At 38.8% G+C, this 26,208-nt stretch overlaps 4 protein-coding genes, 1 long non-coding RNA gene and 2 other non-coding genes across 10 annotated transcripts in view; 4 read left to right on the top strand and 3 right to left on the bottom strand.

The window, feature by feature from the left end:
* Positions 1-8,940, bottom strand: part of LOC108117690 (blood vessel epicardial substance) — a 29,745-nt gene extending 20,805 nt beyond the window's left edge. For 2 of the 3 annotated variants that reach the window (XM_017230218.2, XM_017230219.2), the window contains exons 1-2: positions 8,693-8,940; positions 813-1,980 (exon numbers count right to left, since the gene is read on the bottom strand). In XM_017230218.2, the coding sequence (XP_017085707.1) occupies positions 813-1,364 (552 nt within the window). In that variant the 5' untranslated portion in view covers positions 1,365-1,980; positions 8,693-8,940. The remainder of the gene's footprint in view (positions 1-812; positions 1,981-8,692) is intronic. The other variant, XM_017230217.2, reaches the window with a different exon arrangement.
* Positions 8,941-9,662: 722 nt separating this feature from the next.
* LOC108117687 (dolichyl-diphosphooligosaccharide--protein glycosyltransferase subunit STT3A) lies at positions 9,663-13,709 on the top strand. The gene is made up of 6 exons (XM_017230214.2): positions 9,663-9,994; positions 10,509-10,837; positions 10,967-11,356; positions 11,556-11,843; positions 12,204-12,683; positions 12,888-13,709. The coding sequence occupies exons 1-6, from the start codon at positions 9,895-9,897 to the stop codon at positions 13,440-13,442; spliced, it is 2,142 nt and encodes a 713-aa protein (XP_017085703.1). The 5' UTR covers positions 9,663-9,894; the 3' UTR covers positions 13,443-13,709.
* LOC121530385 lies at positions 11,401-11,483 on the top strand. The gene has a single exon (XR_005993939.1). It is a non-coding gene; the product is annotated as a small nucleolar RNA Me28S-U3344 (small nucleolar RNA).
* Positions 12,733-12,816, top strand: LOC121530384. The gene has a single exon (XR_005993938.1). It is a non-coding gene; the product is annotated as a small nucleolar RNA Me28S-U3344 (small nucleolar RNA).
* Positions 13,710-14,382: 673 nt separating the features above from the next.
* On the top strand, positions 14,383-15,047 carry LOC108117692. The gene is made up of 3 exons (XR_001772906.1): positions 14,383-14,432; positions 14,549-14,649; positions 14,950-15,047. It is a non-coding gene; the product is annotated as an uncharacterized LOC108117692 (long non-coding RNA).
* Positions 15,048-15,105: 58 nt separating this feature from the next.
* LOC108117688 (cystathionine beta-synthase) lies at positions 15,106-19,037 on the bottom strand. Its single transcript, XM_017230215.1, has 4 exons — positions 18,933-19,037; positions 16,744-16,968; positions 15,595-16,636; positions 15,106-15,529 (listed from the first exon to the last, which is right to left on the bottom strand). Exons 2-4 carry the CDS (start codon positions 16,964-16,966, stop codon positions 15,226-15,228), a joined length of 1,569 nt encoding a protein of 522 aa, XP_017085704.1. The 5' UTR covers positions 16,967-16,968; positions 18,933-19,037; the 3' UTR covers positions 15,106-15,225.
* Positions 19,038-20,096: 1,059 nt separating this feature from the next.
* On the bottom strand, positions 20,097-22,214 carry LOC108117691 (microsomal glutathione S-transferase 1). Of its 2 annotated transcripts, none has more exons than XM_017230221.1 (2): positions 22,079-22,214; positions 20,097-20,530 (listed from the first exon to the last, which is right to left on the bottom strand). In XM_017230221.1, exons 1-2 carry the CDS (start codon positions 22,205-22,207, stop codon positions 20,207-20,209), a joined length of 453 nt encoding a protein of 150 aa, XP_017085710.1. In that variant the 5' UTR covers positions 22,208-22,214; the 3' UTR covers positions 20,097-20,206. The 2 variants fall into 2 exon arrangements, with proteins under 2 accessions (XP_017085710.1, XP_017085709.1); XM_017230220.1 differs by lacking the exon at positions 22,079-22,214 and adding an exon at positions 21,398-21,639.
* Between the last annotated feature and the right edge of the window lie 3,994 nt (positions 22,215-26,208).

The raw sequence follows: 26,208 nt of genomic DNA, 5'->3' as shown, positions 1-26,208 counted from the left end.
TCATACATATATTCTTATGTCTTAGCATTTTGTTTAAAGCTGCTTTTCAGAGTTTAATCAAAATTCGATTTTAGGGATTCAACTTAGTTTGAGACTTGGGTGAAGTATTACCCAAGTTTCACAGTTTAATTCGTTCTTAAGAACTTTTAGTGTTTATACTCCTTACGCGTATAATATATCCGACCCTATAGGTTAGTTTTATTTTTAATTGCCTACAATAGACACGTTCGTCTATCTTTCCGAAAGAACGCTGAGATCTCAGTAACTATACGAAGGAACTATATAGAAAGTTGGGGTAATTCAAGCTTATTCTACAAGCATCTACCAGCCCACGCCCACTGCTATGTTTATAAGACCTCACATGGGCAGAATGGTCACAGTCAGTTAATTCATTAATTATATAGATCAAACAAAAGATTAATTTTGAAATTGATTAATAGAGTAATTGGTATACTGACAGTCAACGCCTTTGAATATAGATTTCTAACTTGTTTAAGCTTATAGAAGTCGTCGATCTACGTGTACTTTAACTTTCTGTTAAGATCTTTTTTGTTGCTAATTTTAAGCCTACGCCACTTCTAGTTTTAGTTTGTACTTGATGTTTCTTGAGTTATGAAAACTAAATAAACTAACAAAAGTACTTTTCGAAAGGATACTTATGAACTACAGAAGGTAATTTAAATTTCATTCATTTAATCGTAACTAAAAGGCGTGCTTACCAACCCTATAAGAAAATACTTAAAAGCTTTTATTTGATATTTAAGGAAGAAATATGTGGCAGTTAAATGGATAATCTTCAATAGTTCACTTACCGCCTCGATTTCCTGCTCGAATCTGACGGGCCTCAGCCGGCATAGCACCACGACGAGATAGATGAAGTTGACGAAGAGTCCCATGCCGGACCACAAGACCACATCCGGTGCACAGGCCACCAGATAGCCGTGCATGCCCATCATTAGGCAGCCAATGAGCAGCATGGCCCGCATCCACAGGGCTCCGTAGGGACCATGGGGGGCCAAAAAAGCCAGGAAGAGGAAGGCCCAGCCGAGCTGAAAGTACAGGTGATGTGGTCCGAGGCACTGTTCGATGGACCAGTCGCCGGGATTGATCGATCGCAGGGTTCCATTATTGTCCCAGGTGATCGTACCGCTGCTGGCCGCGCTCGTTCCTGCCGTGCTCTGGGCAATTAGAGTGCCAGCAGAAGCCTCTGCTCCAGCACTAGCTGCCCCTGGTGCCCCAGCTCCTGCTCCCGTGGCAGCTGCTCTTCCCAGGCCGATGCCCATGACACTGCTGGCGCTACTGCCGGCATTATTGATTAGAGCTCCCATCCCAACGCCCGCTGCACTGCCCGCCGTGCTGGGCATTATCCCTCTCTTCCTGATCCTCCTCCTGTTGACTTCGTTTCAGTCTGTCGCTCTCCTCAGCCTGTTCTTTAAGCTACTCCTTGGGACACCTCTTCAGTCGCCAGAAGCTTAATATGTTGGTGTATCCGCTGACTTCACCGCTTGGTTGCTGTCTTCGCTCAATTCGAAAACTCCTTTTTTCACCTTTTGCGTTTAGAAGTTTTGATTTTTCCTTCTTTATCTTAAAATTGTATTAGTCTAATCGCTGTCTGCCTTAATTACTGTGGTGGTTTTTGTTATTGCCGCTGCCCTTTTCGAAATGTTTGTGCTGAGCGGTTCGGGTATCGGCTGTACACTTTCGAACGGTTGCTGTCCTCGCTGATAGAAGATTACATTACATCGACTTTAATTTAAATATTTAAAAATGTGACATTAGCTGCCCGTTAATAAGCTGCTGTTGCTAAACTTTAAATCTTAGTCATTTCAATTGTTCTGTGTATAATTTTAGGCCTGGACTATTGCTGTTCCCGGTGCAAGTTTCGATGCTGCAGCTGGTTTTCCCGCTGATGTTGCTCCTGGCACTTTGGCTGCTGCTGCTGCTGCCGCCTGTCACATCGTTGCATCGTTAAGGCAGCTGCTGGAAAAATGCCAAGCAAAAACATTGTCAAAGCCAATCCAATAAACTTTGGAATAATATTTAATTAGAAGCAGCTGACAACTTAAACGTATGTGGTGCAGCGAAAGGCCATAGGCCTGTTTAGTTCATTAATAAATTGACAATCGATATTGCAACAAAGTTATATAGTAAAGTAAGCCCTTTGTGAACCCTTTCAGGTGCTGGCGAATGACCCAATTCTCAGAGATCGCAGTAATTAAGCCACTTCCTAGCATTGGTAATTACATATTGCTAGAGGATACAATAATATTATGAAATTATCATTTCAAGATAGTATTGCGTATTTTAGAAAGTTCTTCACGCCGGATAAACTTTATAAGTTTGTAGGGGTGAAGTCTTGACACGTAAATTTTCATTTTTATACCAATTTTTAACCATCTAATAACCATTTTTCAAACCTTAATTGTTAGTTTCTCAAGGCTTGCATCTAAGTTCTACAAACTTATGATGAAATGGTCAAATATGGAGATCTTAGCCACAAACTATTCGAATTTCGGCAACATTTAAAAGATTCAACTTTTTACGAAAATCACGTAAACCACCTTTGAGTTTTGAATATTTATTGATGATGATATGATGAGTTCCATACTTGTTACATAAAATATAAACTTCTGATAGGCTAAAGAAAACTTATTTTTTGCTAGAAATTTTCAATTACTTATTAATGAAACTTGGAATATTTCAAATTCTCAAAATAACTAAAATTGTAGCCCATCTCCTAGTCTTAAATATCTTATAATTTGAAGTGACTCTTTCTGAGTTTCTCCTTAACAGATGAATAATTTATTAACTAGACTGTTATTTACTGCGATTAGTATTTGTAGAATGATTCATATATAGTAAATCGGTTGCAGTACGTTTCCTCAGATGAATTAAGCATGGCTGGTTGAGACTATCTCATAAGTTGCATTATGAATATGGAACTCAGCTGAGTAAGCGGAATGCGTTTTGATTTTGATTGGGACATTTATTACTCCCCAGACAATTTCTGGTACCTCACTGACCTCCACTCCACTCTTAGTATCTGCAGATCAGCGCTACCAAAAATCCGCATAAATTCACAGAAATCCAAAATACTCCATGGAATACGAAAATCTACACAAAATCATGCTTATCCGATATAAATCATACCAAAATCCACACAGAATTTCACGGAACCAAAGACTATCTGCAATGTTTTTGTTGCTTTATGCGATAGAGATCCGCACAACCTGTTCCCGACTCGGCCAGGCCAACAAAACTTGGCCAAAAAACTCTCCAGAGAGTATACTATATATATACACACACACACACAAACACACATGTAGAACAAAGCAAACAACGGGTGCGAGTTTTGTTTGCTGACCCCAATAGAGTGAGGAGTGAGAGGGCCAACACAAAAATAAAACTCAAAATGAAAAAATAAAAATAAAAATGTAAAAGAAAAAGAATGAAAACACTGGGAAAGTGGCCAAAAAGTGGGTGAGGGCTCGCTCGATGTACATCTGTATGTATTTATGTACATATGTATGTCTTTATGTACATACATGGCCTGTAGTCTGTAGTTCGCGGTCCCTGTATATTTCATAGTGTTGGGGTTGGTCTGGTGAGTGCGAATGGAAAACGAAACATTTCCGGCCTGGACATGAATAATAAAACAAAGCCAGCGAGCAGGAAAGGCGGAGTAAGGGGGAATGGGAGTAGCGGAGGATAAACGAGCGACAAAGAAGGGCATCAAAATAATCAATTTGATGTCGCAAAGTTCGTGGTCGCCAATGCACTGAGAGAAAATATGTATAGATATTATAGATATGTATAAAAAAAGTGTGACCATTCACTTTGCAGATTTGTTCATAATTTTAGATCGTTTCTGTTAAATTTGCGCCATATTTATATTTATATATTCCTTATATATATATTCCTTATGATCAGTTAATGAAATTATACATTTTCCTTTTCCATTATAATTTCCTATGTCAAAGATTTTCTCTAAGTGCAGTCATTGAAAGCGGTCAGCCGACCATTGACAGATAGTCTGACAATGATGACGACGATCATCATCATGATGCACTGGTGATGTCGACACTCTGCATATTGGCTGCACTGCAACAATGTCTTTGCCGTGCGGCTGATAATGATAAGCATAATGATGATGATAGTGGCAAGTGACACACATCAGCCGCAGAAACAAACAAGGCCAACACTTCCTCATCATTATCATCAACGCTTCGGGGGTGTGCAACGAGACAAAGCAATAGAAATGGTCAATGATTACCGAAAGAGCTGCTACCCTGGAAGGTATATTTGAATAATTTCTATCCGAAATAATGATATTATTGTAGTTAAGAATAAAGGGTTTAAGTTTAAATAGAATCAAGTGAAAGTATCTAAGTATCAACCCTTTCTTATATCTAATAAATCATCTTTGATATGGAAATAAAATAAAATTATTCTAAAATGTTAATTAAATTTCACAGCTTTGTGATAAATCGCAGGGAATAAGTCTTTAAGAGGGCTCTGTCTGTAGATTCGGGCCAGTATATATTCTCTTTTTGATGACCTAGTTAATAAAAATGGTAACAAAGAATACTACAAAATAAATAACTGAATAAATAATAAATTAATCTTTTTCTAGTAATATAATATAAGTTAAATAACTTTTTACAATCTCTTTCCTATTGCATCACTTATTTAGTTCAATTATTTCAAAATATGTAAAAATATATTAGGAAAGTGATTACCCAAAATCGAATAGGGAAAGGCCAAAACACAAAACGAGTTAACCCATTTTAATAGCGACTAATTGATAATTATTACAACCAATTTTGGGTCGTTTACTTTAAGGCTTTGAGGGTCGGAAATGCTTTCTCTATAAAGGGTATACCCACACCAACGCAGGCACACACACTGTGCGGCAACAACAAAAATGTGGGCAGAGAAGATGAAGTCATCGGTTTGTTGCCTTGAAAAAAAGAACACACACACATAACACGAAAAACAAAAACCAAAAAACAAAAAACAAAAACCAAACCCAACAACAAATGCAAATACAAGTAAGCGCGACTTCGCTTAAAAGACCAGAAATTAAAGTCCATAACCGAAACTAAAAATGGGTATAAAAATGCCAACGAAGGCGGCTCAAAAAACAAAACCAAAAAAGTTTAAAATAAATATAATAATATATGTTAAAATGTAGTACAAGTGCAAGAAAACCATAAATCGCCATTGGTAATCAAAATTTACTTTAACAAATTTCAGATGATCTTATCAAGAGTTCAATCTTTTTTGTAGGTTTTAAGTTCCCTCAAAAGATAATTAACTTAATATGAAAAATCAACCAATTTCAGTTTTACATTTTCAACAATAAATTAAAAAACAATTATAGTTTTTCTTAGCTAAAGAATTATCATATTAAGACATATTTTCTGTTGAAAAATAAATCTTAAAGACAGTTTAAGCAACCAACGCAGTTAATTTGGTTTTTAACGAAGCCAGTAAAACAGTTTTTGAGGGGGAAAAAAAAAACATTAAAAACAGAACCGAAAAGGGAAAAACTGTAAAAGAGGAAAAACAGAAAAGTAGAAAAGTAGAAAAACAGACTGGGAAACTTTTAATGCGAAAATGCCAATAAGTTGCGGCTGATAATTGCCAGAAGAAAGGGAAAAGTCGCTGAAGGAAAATAGGTGAAAAAGGGATGGGTTGAATGGCATGTCAATGGCCAGTGACAATATTGGAAAAGCGGGGTTTTTTCTTTCCCCTACCCCTTCTCCTCCCATCTTTCCCTTTAGTTCGAGTTGGTGGTAATTTTGTATCGAAGTCATCGAGTGCCTTTGTCCAGCAATTGGTGTTTGCTCAGTCGCAATCATCGTAAAATCGTGGTGGGGGGCATCAAATGCGTTTTCCCATATACATATATCTATATAGCTATTATATATAAGCGATTTTCTTCGTTTGCATTTTCCCCCACAAATCGCTTGAACCATTATGGAGAAAGTTCCGATTTTCAGATATTTTGAGTTATATTCGATTTTATGTCGCAAACCAGCTTAAAGAAACTCAACCAGCTTGTTTTTATGAAAACTGAAGTTAAAGGCGGTTTAAAAATTCAAATTCAAAGTATCATTTTGTTATTAAATGTTATTAAATTCAATAAGTTCTAGTTCTCAAATCTCAAAATGTTTTACTTTCTTTGTAATATTAACTGACTAAAGGGTATCCAGACTTCGATAGACTTCTAGACGGCCCGCAGAGTTCCATATCTTGGCCGATTCTAATTGGTATTTGGCCCGCAGACAAATTATAGTCGTAATCCAATTGGAAGCGGAACTTGTATGGCAACAATTGCAAATGGAACCTTCGATGGAGGGGAAAATAAAGTGGAAAACGAACAGAAGACAGAGAGAGCAAAAGGGGAGAAGATCAAACATTAAAGTCGTAACCGACGTAAAGGTTTAATTACACGATATTAATTGAGTAAAAACACAGCGCTGGCAGCATTTCTCGAGGGTTCCTCAGCCGTTTCCCTTTGTTATTTGTAATTTTTAAACAATTTCAGTGAGTCGAAAGTGAAACGGCGGGAACTTTGCTCTTTCTCTCTTGCCAATTTCCTTTTTCCCACATGTAAACAAAAATAATAGTAATAACAATAACGAGACAGCAACATTGTCTCTCGCCCTATATGCCGTATTAAATTTTACATCGTTTTTATGGTAAAAAAAAAACGGAAGAAAAAACAAGGCCAAATTGTTGTAAATTGTTTTCAAGCGAAAGCAGCAATCCAAAAAACAGAAGAAAAAAAAAGAAGGAAAAAATCACTTAATCACTCATTGGCTATGTAAATGGGTTAGGAAATGGTAGACATAAATATACACACAAAATTGATGGATTACAATACTAATGGTGTTCAGTCAATTTTCTTGGTGTTGGGAAAAATTTCAATTATGAAAAGCAACTATCCACTTTCATCTAGAGGCGACAACTGATAAGCTAAATTTCCATTGAGCCAATGTCACTCCCTTTTTTCGGCACTCAAGGTCACTTATCTTATCTAAACTATCTTAAGATGCGATATCAAGTAGCTGGCAGTTATTCAACTTTATGGATAGATAAGATAGTGCTGCCTTGACCTTACGATTTGATTGGATTTGAGAATGAAATGGGTTTTCAAGATACAATTAGAGTTTCCAGTTTGCAATTTCAATATTAAGTTGATCTTTAGGATTATTCTTCTCTTTCAGTAGAATTTTACCAAGTATTAAATTTCGGGTTTTATTAGATCTTAAAATGGGAATTTCGAAACTCATTTCATTTATTTTTCACGATAAATTGAGTATTTTTCATGCCATTTAATCTAGAAGTGAATATTTTGAAACTTAACCTATCCATTTTATTAGAAATATAAATAGATGAAAAGAATTATTGACCCAACTAGATCCTAAGCGGGTATTTAATCATTTTATTTTTCCCATACCATTAGATCCTAAAATGGTAAATTTAAAAAAATTTGAAAAACTTATAACTCGAAAACAAATTAAAAATTTGGATAAAACTAATCTAATTCTTTGATACTAATTCGTCATACCATTAGATCTTTAAATAGGAATTTTCGAACTCAAATCAACCATTTCTGGTGATATTTTTGATCCTATTGTTAACCGCATTGTTCTATTAACCTCGTTTCGAAACTTTGATTCCTTTTACTTTTTTTTACCAACTTCGCATATATAAAAATATTCTTAACTTCAATCTAATTCGATAAAATCTGAGAAGAAGAAATCGAAAGCAGTTTGCATTTCAGAAATTTAAAAACCAAGGGTTAAGCTTTTCTGATGCATTTCTTCGATTTTTTTTTTTTTTTTGGGAACTTGAATAATAATAAATAGTGGCTCCCGATCTGCCTTCTCTTTCGCTCGACTAGGCACACAAGCTTCCATAAATACACACGCACACACACACAAACACACCCGAGAGAGTTGCATGCCAGAAATGCCATGCAAATGCAAACACCCACACACACATACAGTAAGAGGGAGTAGGAGTAGGAGTGGGAGTGGGAGTGGGAATAGGGTGGGATGTGTGTGTGGGGGGCAAAGGAGAAGAGAACGAAGAAGGAGAACGAGCAGCTGCAGAAGTTGGAGTTTGTTGCTTTTGCTTTCCCTTTCTTCCTTTCATCCCCCGCCTTCTTCAACGTACTCCTTCTGTTCTTATTCTTTGATGCGTGCTGCCAACTGCAATCGCTGCCTCTGCCGGCGTCGCTGCCACCACCAGTACGCACACAATTACATCCCAATATAATACATATACATAACACATGCATTTTTAAAAGCGTGTTGATGTTCGATTTTTCACCATTCTTGCTGCACTTCTGTACTCACAACAACAAACAAACTTGCAATGGTAATTATTGAATTACTTTTGGCGCGACTTCAATTAAAAAAAACTAGCGACAACGTCGCCGCAAGTATATATATACACACATATACACACGTATAATATATATACGGGTGGATATTGCACATAACAAAGCTGCCACTCCAAAAAAAATCTACGATTTGAACTAGCAAATCACACACATACAAACACACGCATCTGTAGGTGTCCGTGTATCGGTGAGAACAATTTGTTGTTAAATATTTAACACGTGAGTTTATGTTTTCTTTTTACTATTGTTTTAGGTACAACTTTTTCTATTTACCAGCAGGAGTAAACTTTTATTTGTGTGCTTGGCTCTTTTCGTCGATTTGATTCTCGTTTCGAATGAAAATATATGTGTGTTTTTCAGTAATTTGATAAGTATCAGTAGTTTTTCACTGGAAACCGTGATTTTTCTGCCCGGCGATTTATCCGATGTTTTTTTGTCATATTTTGTTCGAGATTTTTTTAAAACGCAACGAAAACACGAAGCAGCGGTGCTTTTATATGGGAAATATATGGCAATATGAACGGCTGCCTTGCGCTCGCGAGAGCTCACCATTCCTCTCTCTTGCTCTCCCACAATGAAAACGAATTTCGCGGTGCACAGTGGGCCAAAATCAATTGTATATTTAATTGCCTTATTTTTACAGAACAACTTTAAAATAACTAGAATAAAATAAATCTTTTAAGCCTGAATAAGTATTTTGTCTCTATGAATTCAAAGTGGTTACAGTAAATTATTTAACTTAACAGATAAATAGATAATTTTGTTCAACGTAGTATTTTCCTGAACGTTTTAATTTTTTACGTTGCCTGACTTAACATTTTTTAAGGCTATTTATTTATATACAGTCGAACCAGTTATTTTTTGCAAACCACAATATAATGAAAACATATCTGCATATTTCCCTGTCAGAAACAAAAGCATTTAGCCCACGGTGGGGTGGCTGAAATACGTATTTCCAGCTCTCATGCGTGGGCTCTCTCTACTTCTCTCTTTCGCTCTCCCGGTAGCTCTCCCAAAAACAGCTGGGAAATAAGCGCAGTAACAGCCGGTTATAAATGGCCGATTTAAATACCAGCCATGCTATTAAGTGAGTCACCAATAGTAACTTATCATAAATCAAGAATTAACCATCGAAGAAACCGCAAAGAGCCGAAGAAAAGGTTTGCTGAAAGAAAAACAATAAAAAAGCGCCCAGCTGCCAGAGTTGTCACCACCACCGCCGATAAGCAGACGATATCACGCGATAACCGATAGCACTCTGCGCTCTTTGCCACGAATTGCAAGTTTGCAATTTCGCCGCACTCCGGTTCCAGCCATTGTTTTGTGCTAAAAGCGTTGAAAATTGTGGTTCCAGTGGTGCGGCACCAATTCCTAAACAATCAGAATACAGTGAAAAACGAGTACCGAAGACTTTGTCTCCGTAAAACCGAAACAAACAGTGCCGAAAAACGCCGGCAGGCGGAAGAGCTGAGAAAATGGCTCTGGACGTGGGTGGCGTCGGCCGGGGCTTGCTCACCTGGGAAAAGCAGGAGCACCTGGTCAAGTTGGCTATTCTCATCCTAGCAGCGGTTTTATGTGAGTAAATCTCCCATATTTAGCAGTATGTGAGTGGGCGTGTTTAAAAAAAAATCAAACATTCGCATCTGGTTTAAGCTTCCTCGCAATCGATACATCGATATTCTGCAGTGGCGCATCGCTAGCGCCTGTGGATGGCCCTTACTGTGAATAAAATCAAAGAATTTACATACGATATTTCATGGATATCTAATTATTCATTATTCGAATTATTTTTTTTAAGTTTATTACAATTTTAATTCCTCAACTTCTTTAAAATATCTAAGTAGGCAGATATTCTAGCTTATCCGTAATATACCTAAATTTATCCACAGAAATTAAACTGTTTATCTACAGTACATCAATTAAAAAAATGACGAAGTTTACCTAAGCAGAAAGTAACAGACGATGAAGTCATTGTCCAGCCCTAAGAAAATATCGATAGACCGATAGATAAGCGTGTGTCCCCTCCAGCGGTGCGTCTTCCTCTTGATAGTGCCGTCTTGAACTTCCTTTTCCTCTTTTTATTGTGCAGCGTTCGCCACGCGCCTGTTCTCTGTGCTGCGATTCGAGAGCGTCATCCATGAGTTCGACCCGTACTTTAACTACCGCACCACGCGGTTCCTCGCGGAGCAGGGCTTCTACAAGTTCCACAACTGGTTCGATGACCGTGCCTGGTATCCCCTGGGTAGGATCATCGGCGGCACCATTTACCCGGGACTGATGCTAACCTCTGCGGCCCTGTACCGCCTTATGTGGCTGCTTAATGTCACCATCGACATCCGTAATGTGTGCGTCTTCCTAGCGCCCTTCTTCTCCTCGCTGACCACGCTAGTGACCTATGCTCTCACAAAAGAGATCCATGTAAGTTAATCTCTCTTCAAGAGGCCATGCCAGTGATCAGAGCTATGTATATTATCCACGTTGATCTGTGCCCTCTATCTTTCCTAATGATCCGCACATGTTAAAAATAATTTTCTTTTCTTATTTTAGAGTACCGGAGCTGGTCTGGTGGCCGCCGCACTGATCTCCATCGTTCCGGGATATATCTCCCGATCTGTAGCGGGATCGTACGACAATGAGGGCATCGCCATCTTCTGCATGCTCTTCACCTACTATTTGTGGATAAAAGCGGTGAAGACGGGCACCATCTTCTGGTCGGCCATGTCCGCCTTGGCCTACTTCTATATGGTCTCCTCGTGGGGTGGTTATGTCTTCCTGATTAACCTAATCCCGCTGCACGTGCTGGCGCTGATGATCACCGGACGTTTCTCACACAGGATCTACATAGCGTACAGTACCCTGTACTGCGTAGGCACTATTCTGTCCATGCAGATCTCTTTCGTGGGATTCCAACCCATCCAGAGTTCCGAGCACATGCTGGTAAGGAATTAATAATTGTTAAATTATGATCTTAGAGAAATGTGATCTTTTGTGATGAATATTTAATATATTCTTGATAGGAAGAGTATGAAACATAATGAGTACTATTTAAACTAACTGATTTGATCACTTATAGTATATATTTTAAGTTAATTTTAAATATTGAAAAGTCTTAACTACTTTATTTTCTTCCTTGCAGGCATTGGGCACCTTTGGTCTGTGTCAGATTCATGCCTTCGTGGACTATCTGCGTTCTCGCATTCCCAAGGATCATTTTGATTTGCTCTTCAAGACGTTGGTTTCTAGTGTGCTGACTGTGGTGTTCGTTGTGGGCACTCTACTCACGATAACCGGAAAAGTCTCGCCCTGGACTGGCAGATTTTACTCACTACTGGATCCTTCCTATGCCAAGAATCACATTCCAATCATTGCTTCGGTGTCGGAACACCAGCCAACGTCCTGGTCGTCGTTTTATTTTGATCTGCAGGTGAGTTACGTTTGGAAAAATTATTAATATATTTGAGGTTAAGCTTAAGCTGCGGGTTTTCTAATAAGGTATAAAAATGTACTAATATAGGAGGAACTTGTTTTAATTGGAATGAGAAAGAGCATAAAAGATTTTTGAATTTTTTAAAAGATTGAAATTTACATTCAATTTACTAACTGGAAAAGATTTAACTGCCGCGGATGAGAACATAACCACGATGCGAATGAGTTGCGCCTTAATGCATTCAAATGATTACCTTGCACTTTGATCGCTGAGGCAGTAATATAATAGTAGTTCCTTTGCCTTAACTGTCATATTATACAGTTTATTTATTGGCTTTTCTTGCACTTCCCTTTGCAGATCTTAGTATTCCTCTTTCCCGCTGGGCTGTACTTCTGCTTCTCCAAGCTGACCGACTCGAATATCTTCATCATTTTATATGGTGTAACCAGTATTTATTTCGCCGGCGTGATGGTGCGGCTGATGTTGGTCCTGGCACCGGTGATGTGTGTGCTGTCCGGGATTGCAATATCTCATTTGCTGGCCAAGTACATCAAGAGCGTGGATGCCGGAGGATCAGGAAAGCAGGGTGTGGAAAGCAGACGGCAGCACAAGAAGCTGGAGCAGCAGACAGGCGGCGTGAAGAGCGAGGTGGCCATTGGATTCGTGGGTGTTATTACACTCATGCTGATCGTGTACACGTTGCACTGCACCTGGGTCACCTCGGAGGCGTACTCCTCGCCAAGTATTGTGCTGAGTGCCAGGTCGCACGATGGCGGCCGCATCATCTTCGATGACTTCCGCGAGGCCTACTACTGGCTGCAGATGAACACTCCGGAGGTGAGTTTCCACTTCATATTATATAGCCCTTAAGCATCGCAAGATATCCCCTTCCATGATGACTATATTGTAAATTCTTGATAGGAAGAGTATGAAACATAATGAGTACTACAACAACCAAGCTGACCAAACTCTAGAAACCTATTTATTTTGCAAATTTTCATTGAGTAGCCAAACTAAACTGCTTCTAAATTGGTTTTTCAGGATGCTCGCATCATGTCCTGGTGGGATTATGGCTACCAGATAACAGCCATGGCCAATCGGACGATATTGGTGGACAACAATACCTGGAACAACACGCATATATCTCGCGTTGGCCAAGCGATGGCTTCGTCGGAGGAGAAAGCCTACGAGATAATGCGCGAACTGGATGTGGACTACGTTCTGGTCATCTTCGGAGGACTGACTGGTTACTCCTCAGACGATATCAACAAGTTCCTGTGGATGGTGCGCATCGGCGGCAGTACGGATCGCGGGGCACACATCCGCGAAAAGGATTACTATGCGGCCAATGGAGAATTCCGAGTGGACAAAGAGGGCTCACCCACTTTGCTCAACTGTTTGATGTATAAGATGTGCTACTATCGTTTCGGGCAGATGTACACTGAAGGGGGCAAAGCCCAGGGTTACGATCGTGTCCGAGCTGCCGAAATTGGCAACAAGGACTTCGAGCTGGATGTCCTGGAGGAGGCCTACACCACGGAGCACTGGCTGGTGCGCATCTACAAGGTCAAGGATCTGCCGAATCGCGGTGTTTAAAGAGAAGAGGTCGCCATCATTCCGCTCTATTCTGTGTTCTGTACATTAGCTCTCTCTTTCTATCTCGTTCGTTTGGAATCTCACTCAACGCTCTGGCTTCTCCCCTCATGCATTTAGTTCTATACTTGCACTGAACTTCAACCTGAAAACCATGTTTTTTTTTTACTTTTAAAAATGTCTTAAATGTACCAGATGCGTGTAACTCCTTAAGCAAGAAAACAGTTTGTAAGCGAATCGAACTAAATATATATATAATGTGAAAAGTGATCAGAATCAGTTTGAAATTTTGATTTGGGTTTCGTTCTAAGAAATAGTCAGCACGAAGAAACTAAAAAATTGCTCTTTTAAATAGGAGTTTTATAATTTCTTATACAAAAACTATCAATGAAGTTGAAAATTAACCGATGGGAAATATAAACAAGAAGAAACGCCATAGTCGAGTGCCATGACTATAAGATACCCGCTACTTTCTATCCAATTTAGACATTATTTTACCAAAACTGTAAATCAGTTTAGTAACCGACGACGCACTGCCCATGTGCTGCTCACATTTTGCTCAATCGGAAAAAAAGGAAAACATAAGTTTTAGTTATTTTACTTAACTTTCTAGCTTTTTATAGTGCCTAAGATCTCAACGGTTTTAGTCTATCGTCTAATTCCACCTTTTTATATCTTAAAGTTCCTCAGCCAGATCTGATCGGAAAACTTATTCGCAATTACTGAGAGTAAATAATGTCTTCCTCTTGTCTTCGTGTTAAGCTTTATATGATTTATACGTCTAATTTTACAAATTGTTTAAAAGTATTTTATGTATAAAACAAAAAACCTTTGAAAACAACTTTAAACGAAACTCAACCTTATGAGGAACCGATCCTATGAATTCCCATAACTATTCTGACTTTCATAGAAGTAACATCAAAATAAAATGTTAAGTTTTTTTGTTTTTTTTGTCTTAAAAATTATTTTTAAGAAACATATTACTGAAATGTGGTGAGTGAGAATGTGAACTGTGAAACAGAAGGGCATAAGATTGGCTGAATTGATGTCCAACAGAAATGGCCTTCAGCATATTTTCGTTTGATTTAAATGAAACATTTCATTTACAGAAGAGCCAAATTAGAGAACAAGAAAGTTTATACGGGAAGTAAGAAAGGTGATATATACAAAGATAAGATTCCATCTTTGAAGTTCCATAAAGGATGGACAGGTAGGTTTTGATAAGCGAAGGAAAAAGGAAGCGTGAATATTTTTTTGGGCAGGGTTCTATCCATCCGTTGAGTTATAATCAATATCTACGCAAGTTTATTTAAGTATGGACCACGCCCATAATGCACTGCCCAGCTTCCTATCAAGATTTTTAATCTAACTATTATTTTTGAAGTTACTAGAAAATCCATAGATAAAAGAATTTCCATGGGCAGTGACTTCACAACCGGTTTATAACTATTTCTCGATATACGACAACGGAGTTAAATAACTGACCAAAATATATATTCCTCTGTTTTAGAAAAAGGAAGGTAGGAAAGATGCGTTGCTCTAAATATAAGTGAAATGGAAAAGGAGAGACTGCCCCTGAAAATTATATTATTCCAAGAGTTCGAGAATATTAAGTAAATTTATACAGCTTAACAACTATCCAAACTGCAAGTAGAACTCCCCAGGATTCGTGTATAATAAAATGCTTTATTGGAAATAAGGCAAAAATGCATGCGGGTATAAGTTAATGGCGCGTAGATATAGTCGGTAGGAAGTTGGATTTTCAGAGACTTGGAAACTCTTTAAATTAGTGGCTGTTGCCGTTGGTAGTGCCATTGGCTTTGGGACTCTGCTTGCCGGCGGCAATAAAAGTAGTCACATCCAACTTGCTGGCCACTGCTTTGAGTTCCTCCTTGCCGGACGAGCTCTTGCCCAAGATAAGCACACTGGGATCGACCTCGAGGACGCGCGCCAGCTTGCCAAGAATCTCGGATTCGTTTAACCGGATGACTCGCTTGTTAATGGCCTTGATTGCGGGATCGGACTGCTGACGGTTCATGCTCACGATCTGGGTGATCAGTGTCTCCTGGCCCACCACGCCCAGAATAGAACTAAGTTAAAGGTAAAATTATGTTAGAAATGAAATCGCAAAGGGGATGAAGTTCATGGAGCATACCCATCATCCTGATCTACAATCGGCAATTGGTCTACGCGGTGTTTCTTCATCAAGGCAATGGCCTCGCCAACCGTGGCATTCGACTTAAGAATTGCCGGAGGAGCAGGGAGTTGCAGCTGATCGATGGCCAGATTCCACCACCAGTGACCGTGCTCGTTCACTGGCTCCTTGAAGCCGCGTGCCTCCATCCAGTTGTCCGAAACGAACTTGGTCATGTAGTTTCGGATGCCATCGGGCAGGATGACCACGCACCGCTGACCCTTCTTTAGTTTGCGAGCATGCTGGAGGGCAGCATGCATCGCTCCGCCACTGGAACCGCCACACAGCAAACCTTCTTCCGCGTTCAAGCGACGGCTCATGGGGAAACAGTCTGGATCACCGATCTTCGTCCACACATCCACTACGGAATCATCGAATACGGTGGGTGGAAAATCATAACCAATTCCCTCCACTTCGTAAAATTGCACATCGGTCTTGTTAAGCTCAGCGGGTCTGGCCAGGATAGAACCATAGGGATCCACGCCGACAATTTGGCAATTGGGAGCCTGCTCCTTGATCTTCCGACCAATACCACTTATTGTGCCAGCAGTTCCCGCGGAGACCACAATCATATCCACTTTGTTGTCCAACTGCCACAAGATTTCAGCGGCGGTGCCGTCGTAGTGGGCCAGTGGATTGCCAGCGTTCCGATACTGATCCAGGACAATCGAGTTGGGCGTTTCCCGCTGCAGTTGCTGGGCTACGTAGATCAATCCCTCCGGCGAATCATAGGCTGCCTCCGTGGGTGTACGTATGATCTTGGCCCCAAGGGTTCGCAGCGCCGACACCTTCTCGTTGGACATCTTCTCTGGCATCACGATAATGCACTTGTATCCCTTGACGGCACAGGCCATCGCTAGTCCAATTCCCGTATTGCCCGACGTCGGTTCAATGATTGTGAATCCTGGCTTAAGCAGGCCCTGCTCCTCAGCATCCTGCACCATCCGATAGCCAATGCGATCCTTCACCGATCCTCCGGGATTGAGGAACTCGCACTTAGCATCTGTAAAGGGGGGAGGCAATTAGATTGAGTTTTGTCTCACAGCTTTTCTATCAATAGAAAATCCCTAGAAAATTATTTTCTGGGAGTTTTTCCCCTGATGGACTTACACATCTCGCACTCGATTCCCTCGCTGGCGGGAATGTGATTCAACTTGACCAGTGGCGTGCATCCGATCACTTCGAGGATGTTTGGCGTGATCTGCTGGCGGTGTGCGATGCCCCGTTGAGTGTGAGGCGACTTTTCGGTGGTTCCCAGATGCCATTTGCACTTCGAGGGCTTTCCTGGATCGATAAAGTCCGCGGGCCTTTCGTACGGCTTCGGTTGAGGCATCTCTATAAGGAAAAGGAAAACTTGGTTGAAAGATCTTGTATAAATATGTATATAATATACATATGTTCTTTAGCCTTACTGTAGAGCCGGATTCGTAAGTATCACTGTTTTAAAATATTTCTGAACAATATACATACTTTGTTGTAGCTTCACTCCTAAAGAATTCGCGGTTCTTTCTTACAGTTTTTATGCTTTCTACGATTACGTTTTCATAATTTCATCACAAGATTCCAAAAAGTTTCAATAGCTTAGGATTAGCTTTTTAAGATAATTTACTAAATTAAAATAAAAGGAGTCAATCAGGATTCCCCTAAATCTATCTTGAATGATTTTTATTTAGAAAAAGCAAGTCAGCTTTAAAAACTGATCATTGAAGTTTAAAAAATGAATCTGCTGCAATTTTTTCAAAGCATTTTAATTCGAAAAAGTGCCAGATGGTGATATTGGACCTTCGGTGACCCCATCATTATCGCCCGATTCCGGTGGACATATGTACGTAGGAAAACACGAAAGAAAGCTAAATCTAAATCTGAATTATTGTTGTCTCATTGCGACTGAGATTGCGAAATTGCGTGAGATTATTATTCGATCGAAAGCGAAAAGGTCGGATCTTGCAAATGATGACGTGACAGAAGTTGATATAAGGAAGAGCCATTAGAAAACAGGAAGGAAAGCTTATCAGCTGTTTGAGCACCATTAGATATAGTATTATATTAGAAATGTTTTCAGGTTGTTCAGAAATATTTACTCGAAGGCAATGACTTGCTATTTGTGTGATTTGCATTCCAAGGTTTTCCTTATCGAGAAAAGTGAGTTAATCTACGTCTTATAAATATGCTCCTTGCCTTTCTTAGGATACTCCCGTTTTATTAATATTTATTGTTTATCTTAATGGTTTCACTTTCAGTTCGAAACCCTCTCGAAGTCGGTAAATATACAATAGGTGGCTGCCGTTCAAGTTGGATTTCACAGATAAGGTTTCCAGGTGGCACAGATTGATTGCACTCTATACGCTACGCCACTCGAAGTCTATCGCCCACAAAGTAAACTTAAATAAGGGACAATGTATACATAGTATTCCCACACATCGAATAGGAAAAGCTCTGGTATCTGATATCTGGTGCCACGTTTTGTGGGTATCTCTCGAACTTAGGACTAGTCTAGTCTAGGGTAGGTCGGAAGCTAATCACCTCTCCAAAGGGGTAATTACTGGACTCCCCTTCTGGCTCACTTAATATGAAATATTCTAGATTTTAAATAATAAATAAAAATAATGGAATAAAATTAAATAAAAACAATAAAAATTAAATAAAAAATAAATTTCCAAATTTTTTAAAATATAAACTCGACACTTTTGTCTAACTAACCAGAAAGTAAAAAATAATAATTAATACTTATTAACAAAATTCAAATATTTCAGAATAAAATTCTCAATTTTAGATTTTATTATTTTGTTTTATAAGATTTAATAAATTTAATATATTTTTATGGTTCAAATCATTTATTTCCATTTCTTTCGGTGTAAACTCTTTTTTTCTTCTCTTTCTCTTTATCTTCCCCCTATCCCCACCCACAGGAGTCAGGAAGAGCATGAAAGAGAGGACTTTTTATTGCTCTTTCTTGTTTATCTTCCCCCTACATATCACATGTACACGCCATACACTCGCTTCTCCATATGTATTTCTATACATACATATTTACATATTTGTTTCACAAGCACGCGGCTTCAAAATAGAAAAACAAGAACAACAATCGGCATATGTAAAGAATAAAGCAACACAAAAAATAGACAAGCACATGTTTCTCTCTTCTCTTTTCTTCGTAGTTGTATTTTGCCGGTTGAAACTTTTCCGTTTCCTTCTTTTTTTAAGTGCGTGAAGTGCGAGCGAGAGGCCCCCAGGAACTTCGCAGTTTACAGGATAAAGACGAATGAACTCTGCACTATTTTAGCTATAGTTGTACTTACTAGGGCTGGTAATTCGTGATTAAGGAGCAACCAACTAGCGGGACTTGCGAAAAGCGACCGTTACGATGCTGCCAACGAAGGCAATTGAACAGAATCCGACAAGAAGGCCAACCAACGCAAACAACTTGCGGCTAACGGTCGACTGCGACGCCCGCAGAGACGGCGGCAGCGCACAGTGGGCACCGACGCCCCCACAACTCATGTTCACACCGTGGAGAAAAAATAACAGTGACATGTTTTATAAAATATGTTATAAGATACAGGGTAATAAAGGAAGATATTTGACTTATGATGCTAAATGGTTTCTTTTAGTTTCTGAGATTGTAGAAGACTTATTAAGTGACCATATAATCTGAGATTAGTTTTAGTGAAAAAATTCACAAGCTGTATTAAAGTATGGAACGAATAAATAGAATTGAACACCCAAATTCTTAAAAGCTCCTACAAAATTAAATATTTTGCTAAGCAAAGCCTAGATTTTCAATTCTCTTTTACATAAATTTAAGTTATTTATAAAAATTACATTTAAATCAAATCATTTACCCTTAACGAAGAGTAAAAAATAAAAAACACATAATAAAAAGTTAATCGCCATAGGTTCAAAAGCCTATTTTTGTCCTATACAAATGTTTAATTTTGATTTATGATTCCCTTTTTATCCCATTGTAGCAGCTAGAAAAAAGAGAGCGCCTGCGATAACCGGTTTTCGTTCTCACTCACACATAACTTGAGCTGTGATTTTTTGTATTAAAAATAAACTATTTAAACTGATTAATCACGCAACTTTAAGTCTTTATCCTCTGTTAAAAATGCTTTATTTACATTTGTTTAAGTTTTTCCAGCAGGAAATTAAAAATGTATTATTTAAAGTTGTATCAAACTAACAAAATATTATTTTATAAGATTATATTGATAAGAAAATTCACTGAAAATATTGATTACCACAACCAGTTTCCGCAAAACTGGAAAGCTGGAAAGCTTTCAAACTATTTCAAAAAGGTTTTCAAACTGTAAATGCAATGGAAGTACATTTCAAATACAATTTTCGAGGTATGATCGTACATGTGTACATATATACCAGATAGTAATTTAATTTTAAACATTAAATATATGTATATAGGGATCCACCTTTATAACATCTTCAAGAGAAAAACACTTACAAACTGTGATCTAACAGCACCAAAGCCGAGGCAGGTGTATTTTTACATATATTTAAGAAAACATTTAAAAAAAAGATAGAAAAACAAAAAATATTATGGACTAGACCTATGCGCTTAGAAGGCCGAGAGGACCACCTGGAGGGCCATATAGACGGTGGCGCCGAGGGCCACGAAGAAGGCGAGGGCGCGGGATGGCTGGGGCACAACGACCACGGCATAGACGATCGTGTGGACGATGCGGGCGATGCCCACGGCCCGGAACAGATTGATAGCCAGGAAGGCGGCCGGGTTGGTCAGGACGTAAAGCAGGCCGATGGCGAAGAAGGGCAGGATGTTCTCCAAGTCGTTGCGATGGGCACGACGCACTCGCTCCACATTCGGATCGTCGAACTTGACCTTCAGCTTGGGTGACATCAGGTCCTCGGGGTTGGCAAAGGTCTAAAAGCGAAGATAACGACACAAATTAGATTTTTTTCAAAGTATATTTGTTATATTTTTAATAAAAATATATATCAAATATTAAAATTTAAACAGTCAAAACAATATTGAATATTATTTAAAATTATATTTATATATATTAAAAATACAGCAACAAAAATAATAGGAATGACTATGGATTTAAAGTGTAATTACGACAGACAACTTATGTATATGAATGATATGCGAAAATGGCTTGTAATACACAAATAACTATTAAAAATAATAATTATGTCTATACATTTTTTAATATCAGTATGTGTTGATAATACTAAAATATTGATTTTAAGGTTTGATAAGTTGATCATAAGATTAAACTGCTTGTAGGCGTTTTATTTTCTATAATTCTATCCTAAGCCAAAAGGTTAATATAAAAACAATTATTATTAATTAATTAATAACTGGTTTTATATCAATAAAGTGCAATTTCTAGAGGGTAAACAATTATGTGACCTCTTTTATTTATTTACTAAAGGTTAATTTTTTTAATGGACTTCAGTTTCTAGCATTTACTGGACATTTTTTTAAAACACATATGTAAATTATTTAATTTATTTAACTACATTGATAAAACTTTCACTCACGTAAGCCTCTGGTACGATTGTGTAAATTTTTAACTAATATTACTGTAATTCAAATGAAGTTTCTAGAGGTAAGCTTCAAATATTATTATTATATCGTTGTTAGACAAATTAAAAATTAAAACTTAAAAAAAGTGCAAACTATTTATTTTCTGTTTGATCCGTTTAAACTTTCACTGGCGCGAGACTTTGACCCCACTGTGCGACCTCTCCCATTCTGCACCCCTTTCCCTTTACACCCTCTCACCTTTGTCTTGAATCGCTGGATGGCTGTCAAAAGGCTCATGAGCAGGATTTTGATGACCAAAACTCCGACCCAGAAGGCGAAGCTCTTGAAGACGGGATTTGTGAGGCTGAGCAGTTCCACGGGGCTGGCCATTTTATTTAGTTATTCTTATTTTCTTTTTGTAAATATTAACTTTTAGTGTGACAAACTATATAGAGTATGCCAGCTTATTCGCACGCCGCTATGAAATCGAATGAGCGCCGTTTGCATATGCTCTCTTTTTTATACCGGCAAAAGAAAGCTCTCTCTCGTTTATAAGCTATCTCACTCTGACTGATTGTTAAATATGCAAGTCACTCTGAGGCAGCGAATGTACCGATCGAGAGAGTGAGAGAAACACAGTAGCGGAACAGTAGCAGAACTAACTATGAAACTAATTTTAAATTTGGCTATAAAAAAGTTATTAATTTGTCAACTTATTTTTATTTAATTAATTTATTTATTTTACTCGTGTAAGAGTATTAAAAAAAAAAATTTTGTTTTTTAACCCTCATCACGACTTTAACAAATGTCGTTCCTATTTAACATCCCGCAAGTGTATGTGTAGAAACATGAATCTTAAGTAACTTTCATGTATGTATGTAGATATAATGTAGATACTCCAGATACAGTCAAAGTGTCGAAAGAATGTATAGAACTTACGGCCGTAATGAAGCGTGTGAGTCCCGTATAAATGCTCAAAGCAAAGATCTTTAGCACCAATATGGCCGACCATCCTAAATAGCACCGGAACACCTGGTTCTCCAGCGAAATGAGCTCGGGATCAAGCATTCTGAGAGCTGCACCTGCACTTACTTACTGAAATCGGTTGTTGTTGAGTTGAAAATCAAAAGCTGTCGATGCTCTAGAATCGAGTACATTAGGTATATAGTTTTCAATGAATTCTTCTTGTGCTTAAAAATCCTAAGTACTTTTTCATGCCATGAAATTGGATTATCTTTTTCTAGCTATTTGTAAGTAAATTTAAAATAGTGATTTTTTCTGATATTTATTTAATAATAATGATATTATATGTTTAAGAAATCTGACACATTTCATCTGAACCTTATAATTCCCAAGTGATTTTTCCTGCCACTTGAGAGGGTATCATCGGCAACCATCATCTATCCCCCACTATAACTCGTTTTGCTGCCGCCGCTGTCAAGTGCTAGCGATTAACATTAAATGGAACTACAAAAGCAAACAAATTGCCGGTAATTACCGTCAAATTGCAAAGACAAAAAGCTCGGCAAAGCTCAATTGAATTTTGTTCTAGTTATTCCACAAAATCATAAAAATAGTAATTTCAAAATTAAGAAATCAAATATGGATTAATCGGAGAAGTCAGGCGATAAGAGAGTCTTAATATAGATTGCAAATGCACCTGTATTTGTTGAATCATATCAGAAGGTGCCTTCATACTGATAAGACTCTCGTAAATCTCATTATTTTCTTGGACTTCAAAAATAGAAAATAATCTTAGTTACTACTAATAAGGGATTTGATGGAAAGCACATAGTTTTTTTTTATTATATACATATATTTCTAATCGTTACTTACTCTAGCATTATTATTAATAACTATTTGGGATTCTCGTTTTTATAAATAGCTAATTTCTAAGAATTTCTAGAAAACATAAGCACTTTTGTGTCCATCATAACACTTTATATAAAAATTAGTATTCTTTTTTAAGAACTATTTTTATCTCATGAAATCTAAAAGATTCCCCATAATAGCCAGTAAAAATAATAGTGCCACATTAATCATGATTTGAGGAAGTGATTTCCCCAAAAAACTTTTTCTCCAAAACGATCTGTTTTCCATTATCCACTTGGTTGCAATCTAAAATCCAACCCGCTGGCCCCAATTCCGCGAAATCGCTCCGATCTTGGGCCTAACCTTCTGCCAGCGAATTTGGGGTAATGGTAATGCAAACACAATGATTTCATAGGGCGGGCACCCAGGCCCAAGCATATGTCTAAATATGTTGCATGCACTTGTAATCACTGATAAAAATAAATTATATCAAATGATAATCCTTTTGATTAAATTCGAAACGGATTCAATTTTAATTCGTAGTATCATATTGATGTGTTAAAAAATTTGAAAATGAAGTTCGAAATTCGGAAACTCTTAACTTATTCCTTTTTGCAAGTTTTGAGAATTAGAGAAGACAAAAAATACAATTTTCCCTGATGATATTTCCCATCAGTCTCGATCATGCTTTCGTGTAGTGCAGACGCGTTTTTGCATTGCTGCGGATTTCATTGTGTAGAGTCTATGGAGAAGTCCACGTTTGTGGCAAAGCGTAATTCTTTTGTGAATTTCTACGAATTCTTGGTAAAAAGTCAATGGACAAGTCCACATCTGTGGCAAAATAAATCCCCCGGTAAATTGTTTCAAAAAGTCGCTGTCAGTGCTCCCACGACCCGTTAGTTGTGCTCGTCGCGAAAACAAGTTGAACAGTTAGTCAGAACAAGTGGAACAATAAGAAGACGAAAACGAAAACAAAATCACGATCGATCGATACAAATTAAAAAAAAGAGATTAATAAAATAAAAATTTAATTCACCCCTCGGCGGGTCTGAGCCAAGTACGTCCCGGCTGAGGGGCTTGCGCTTGCCCCCTAGGCTACGATCAGTGCTTGTCGCTGTTGGGATAAGCGACCATCTAACAATCCAGTCGGTAAAGCAGTGCACGGAAGTGCCTAAAATCGTACAATGTCTCGCCTTTCAGACTCCGAGGATGAGCTAAACATAAGAAAGACTGTAGCACGTCATCAGCAAACAATGAAAGAAGCGTTAAATAACTTCAGCCGAATATATGCTTCTACCTCAAGCGCCAAGCCATTACCATCATTCGACGAACGTGAACCGGAATTATCAGCCATTAACGGCGACGACGAAGACTGGTGGACCCCAAGATCGACTAACAACAAACGTCGCCTCGAATCAAGATCACCGAATAAAGTCAGCAAAGTTCAAAGAAACTCGAATAGCCCTAAAACCATTCTTCCAGCTAACCGTTTTTCTGAATTATCGGACATCGACACTGACATTGAGGTGGCAGGTTCTCATCGACCGACCAGACCTATTGAAACTCCTAGTACGTCTGCCGGATTAAGGCAGGCTGCCAACAAAACTTCTTCTTCTTCATCAACTAACAACAACAACAGCAAAAATCCTTCTGGATGCCAGGAACAACCAGCCTCCCACAAGCCACCCCCTATTGTGGTTAATCATTGTGAAAACCTAAATGGTCTCATAAGATCAATAGACAAAATTGTTGACCCATGCAAGTACTCATTAAAATGCCATCCAAATAACTCTGTATCTATCCTAGCAGTAGACTCTGATGCGTACAGAGCTATTACTAAATCTTTAACAGCCAAAAAAGTGCCGTTCCATTCGTGGCAACTAAAAGAAGAGATCCTACCGTGTAGTTATCCGTGGTATCCATCATTCTGTACCCGATGACAACATTAAGGAAAGCCTTACCTCAGCTGGACACACGGTTCGGTTTGTCAACAGACCTAGGAGCCGATTTGACAAAACACAGTTTGTCAACTTGGTTTTTGTCGAGCTAGAACCGGCGGCTAACAACAAAGAAATTCATGAGGTCAAGACTCTTTGTCGGCAACGGGTTCAAGTTGAGCTCCCTTATAAGAAGGATGATGTCGTGCAATGCCACCGGTGTCAAGCATTTGGGCACACCAAGAATCACTGCCAAAAACTCCACAACTGCGTCAGATGTGGCTTACAGCACGGCCTGGAGGCGTGCTTAAAGGATGTTCATCCGGTCAAGTGTGTGAACTGTGGCGGCAACCATACAGCTAGCTATAAAGGTTGTATTGTCTATCAGCAGATTGCAAGTCGGCGGAAAATTAGTACATCAAGGCGTACCACCACTCTCCAACAGCAACCTACCTCCATTCCTCGGACAAATCCTGTATTTCCGAGCTCCTACGCTAACGCTGTCCGTGGACAAACTAGTTATCCCACACCCACTCAGAGCCAACAACAGTTTCCTCCGCTGGGCAGCAATAACAGGAAACAAAGTCCGACTCTTCATCACAATGCACCACCTCGACAGGAGCGGCCGGTGCCCCAACTACAGCAGCAACAAGTACACCCACAGCAATCTCTACTCCAACAACAGCGGCGCACCACGCAGCAGTCAGTCAATGATATTCAATGGCAACGTCAAGAGCAAATGTTCTTGCAATCGAACGAAAGACTGTCGGTCCTTGTAGCTCAGTTTGACAAGATGTTCCAAATGATGGTGTCGATGATGGGTCTTGTTTCTAAATTGCTACCACAACACCCTCTAGGAGGAGCTGAAGCCTTCGCTGGATCTCTCCCGGTTCATGTAACGCAACCATGAGTCAAATCGGCCTTAACATTGGTGTGTGGAACGCTGACGGTCTCACTAGCAAAGCCCTTGAGCTAGAGCTCTTTGTTCAAAGCCATGATATTGATATTATGCTAGTTAGTGAAACACACTTTTGTTCAAGGTCATATTACAACATGCATGGTTACGATACCCATCAAGCGAACCATCCTGCCGATCGGAAACGCGGTGGCTCTGCCATAATTATAAAATCCTGCCTTCAATGTTACCAGTCTTATAGTTTACAAAGTCCAAATATTCAATGTGTCTCAGTTAAAGTCAAAACCGTCCTTGGTGAAATATCTATTGCGTCTATTTATTGTCCGCCTAACTTTCAATGCTCTGCCGAAGACTTTGAAAAACTCTTTGACGATCTGGGAACAAACTTCATAATCGCTGGTGAT

Source organism: Drosophila eugracilis, unplaced genomic scaffold (assembly GCF_018153835.1).
Source record: "Drosophila eugracilis isolate 14026-0451.02 unplaced genomic scaffold, ASM1815383v1 contig_649, whole genome shotgun sequence".
Taxonomy (NCBI): Eukaryota; Metazoa; Arthropoda; class Insecta; order Diptera; family Drosophilidae; genus Drosophila; species Drosophila eugracilis.
This window is presented reverse-complemented; position numbering and strand designations above follow the sequence as displayed.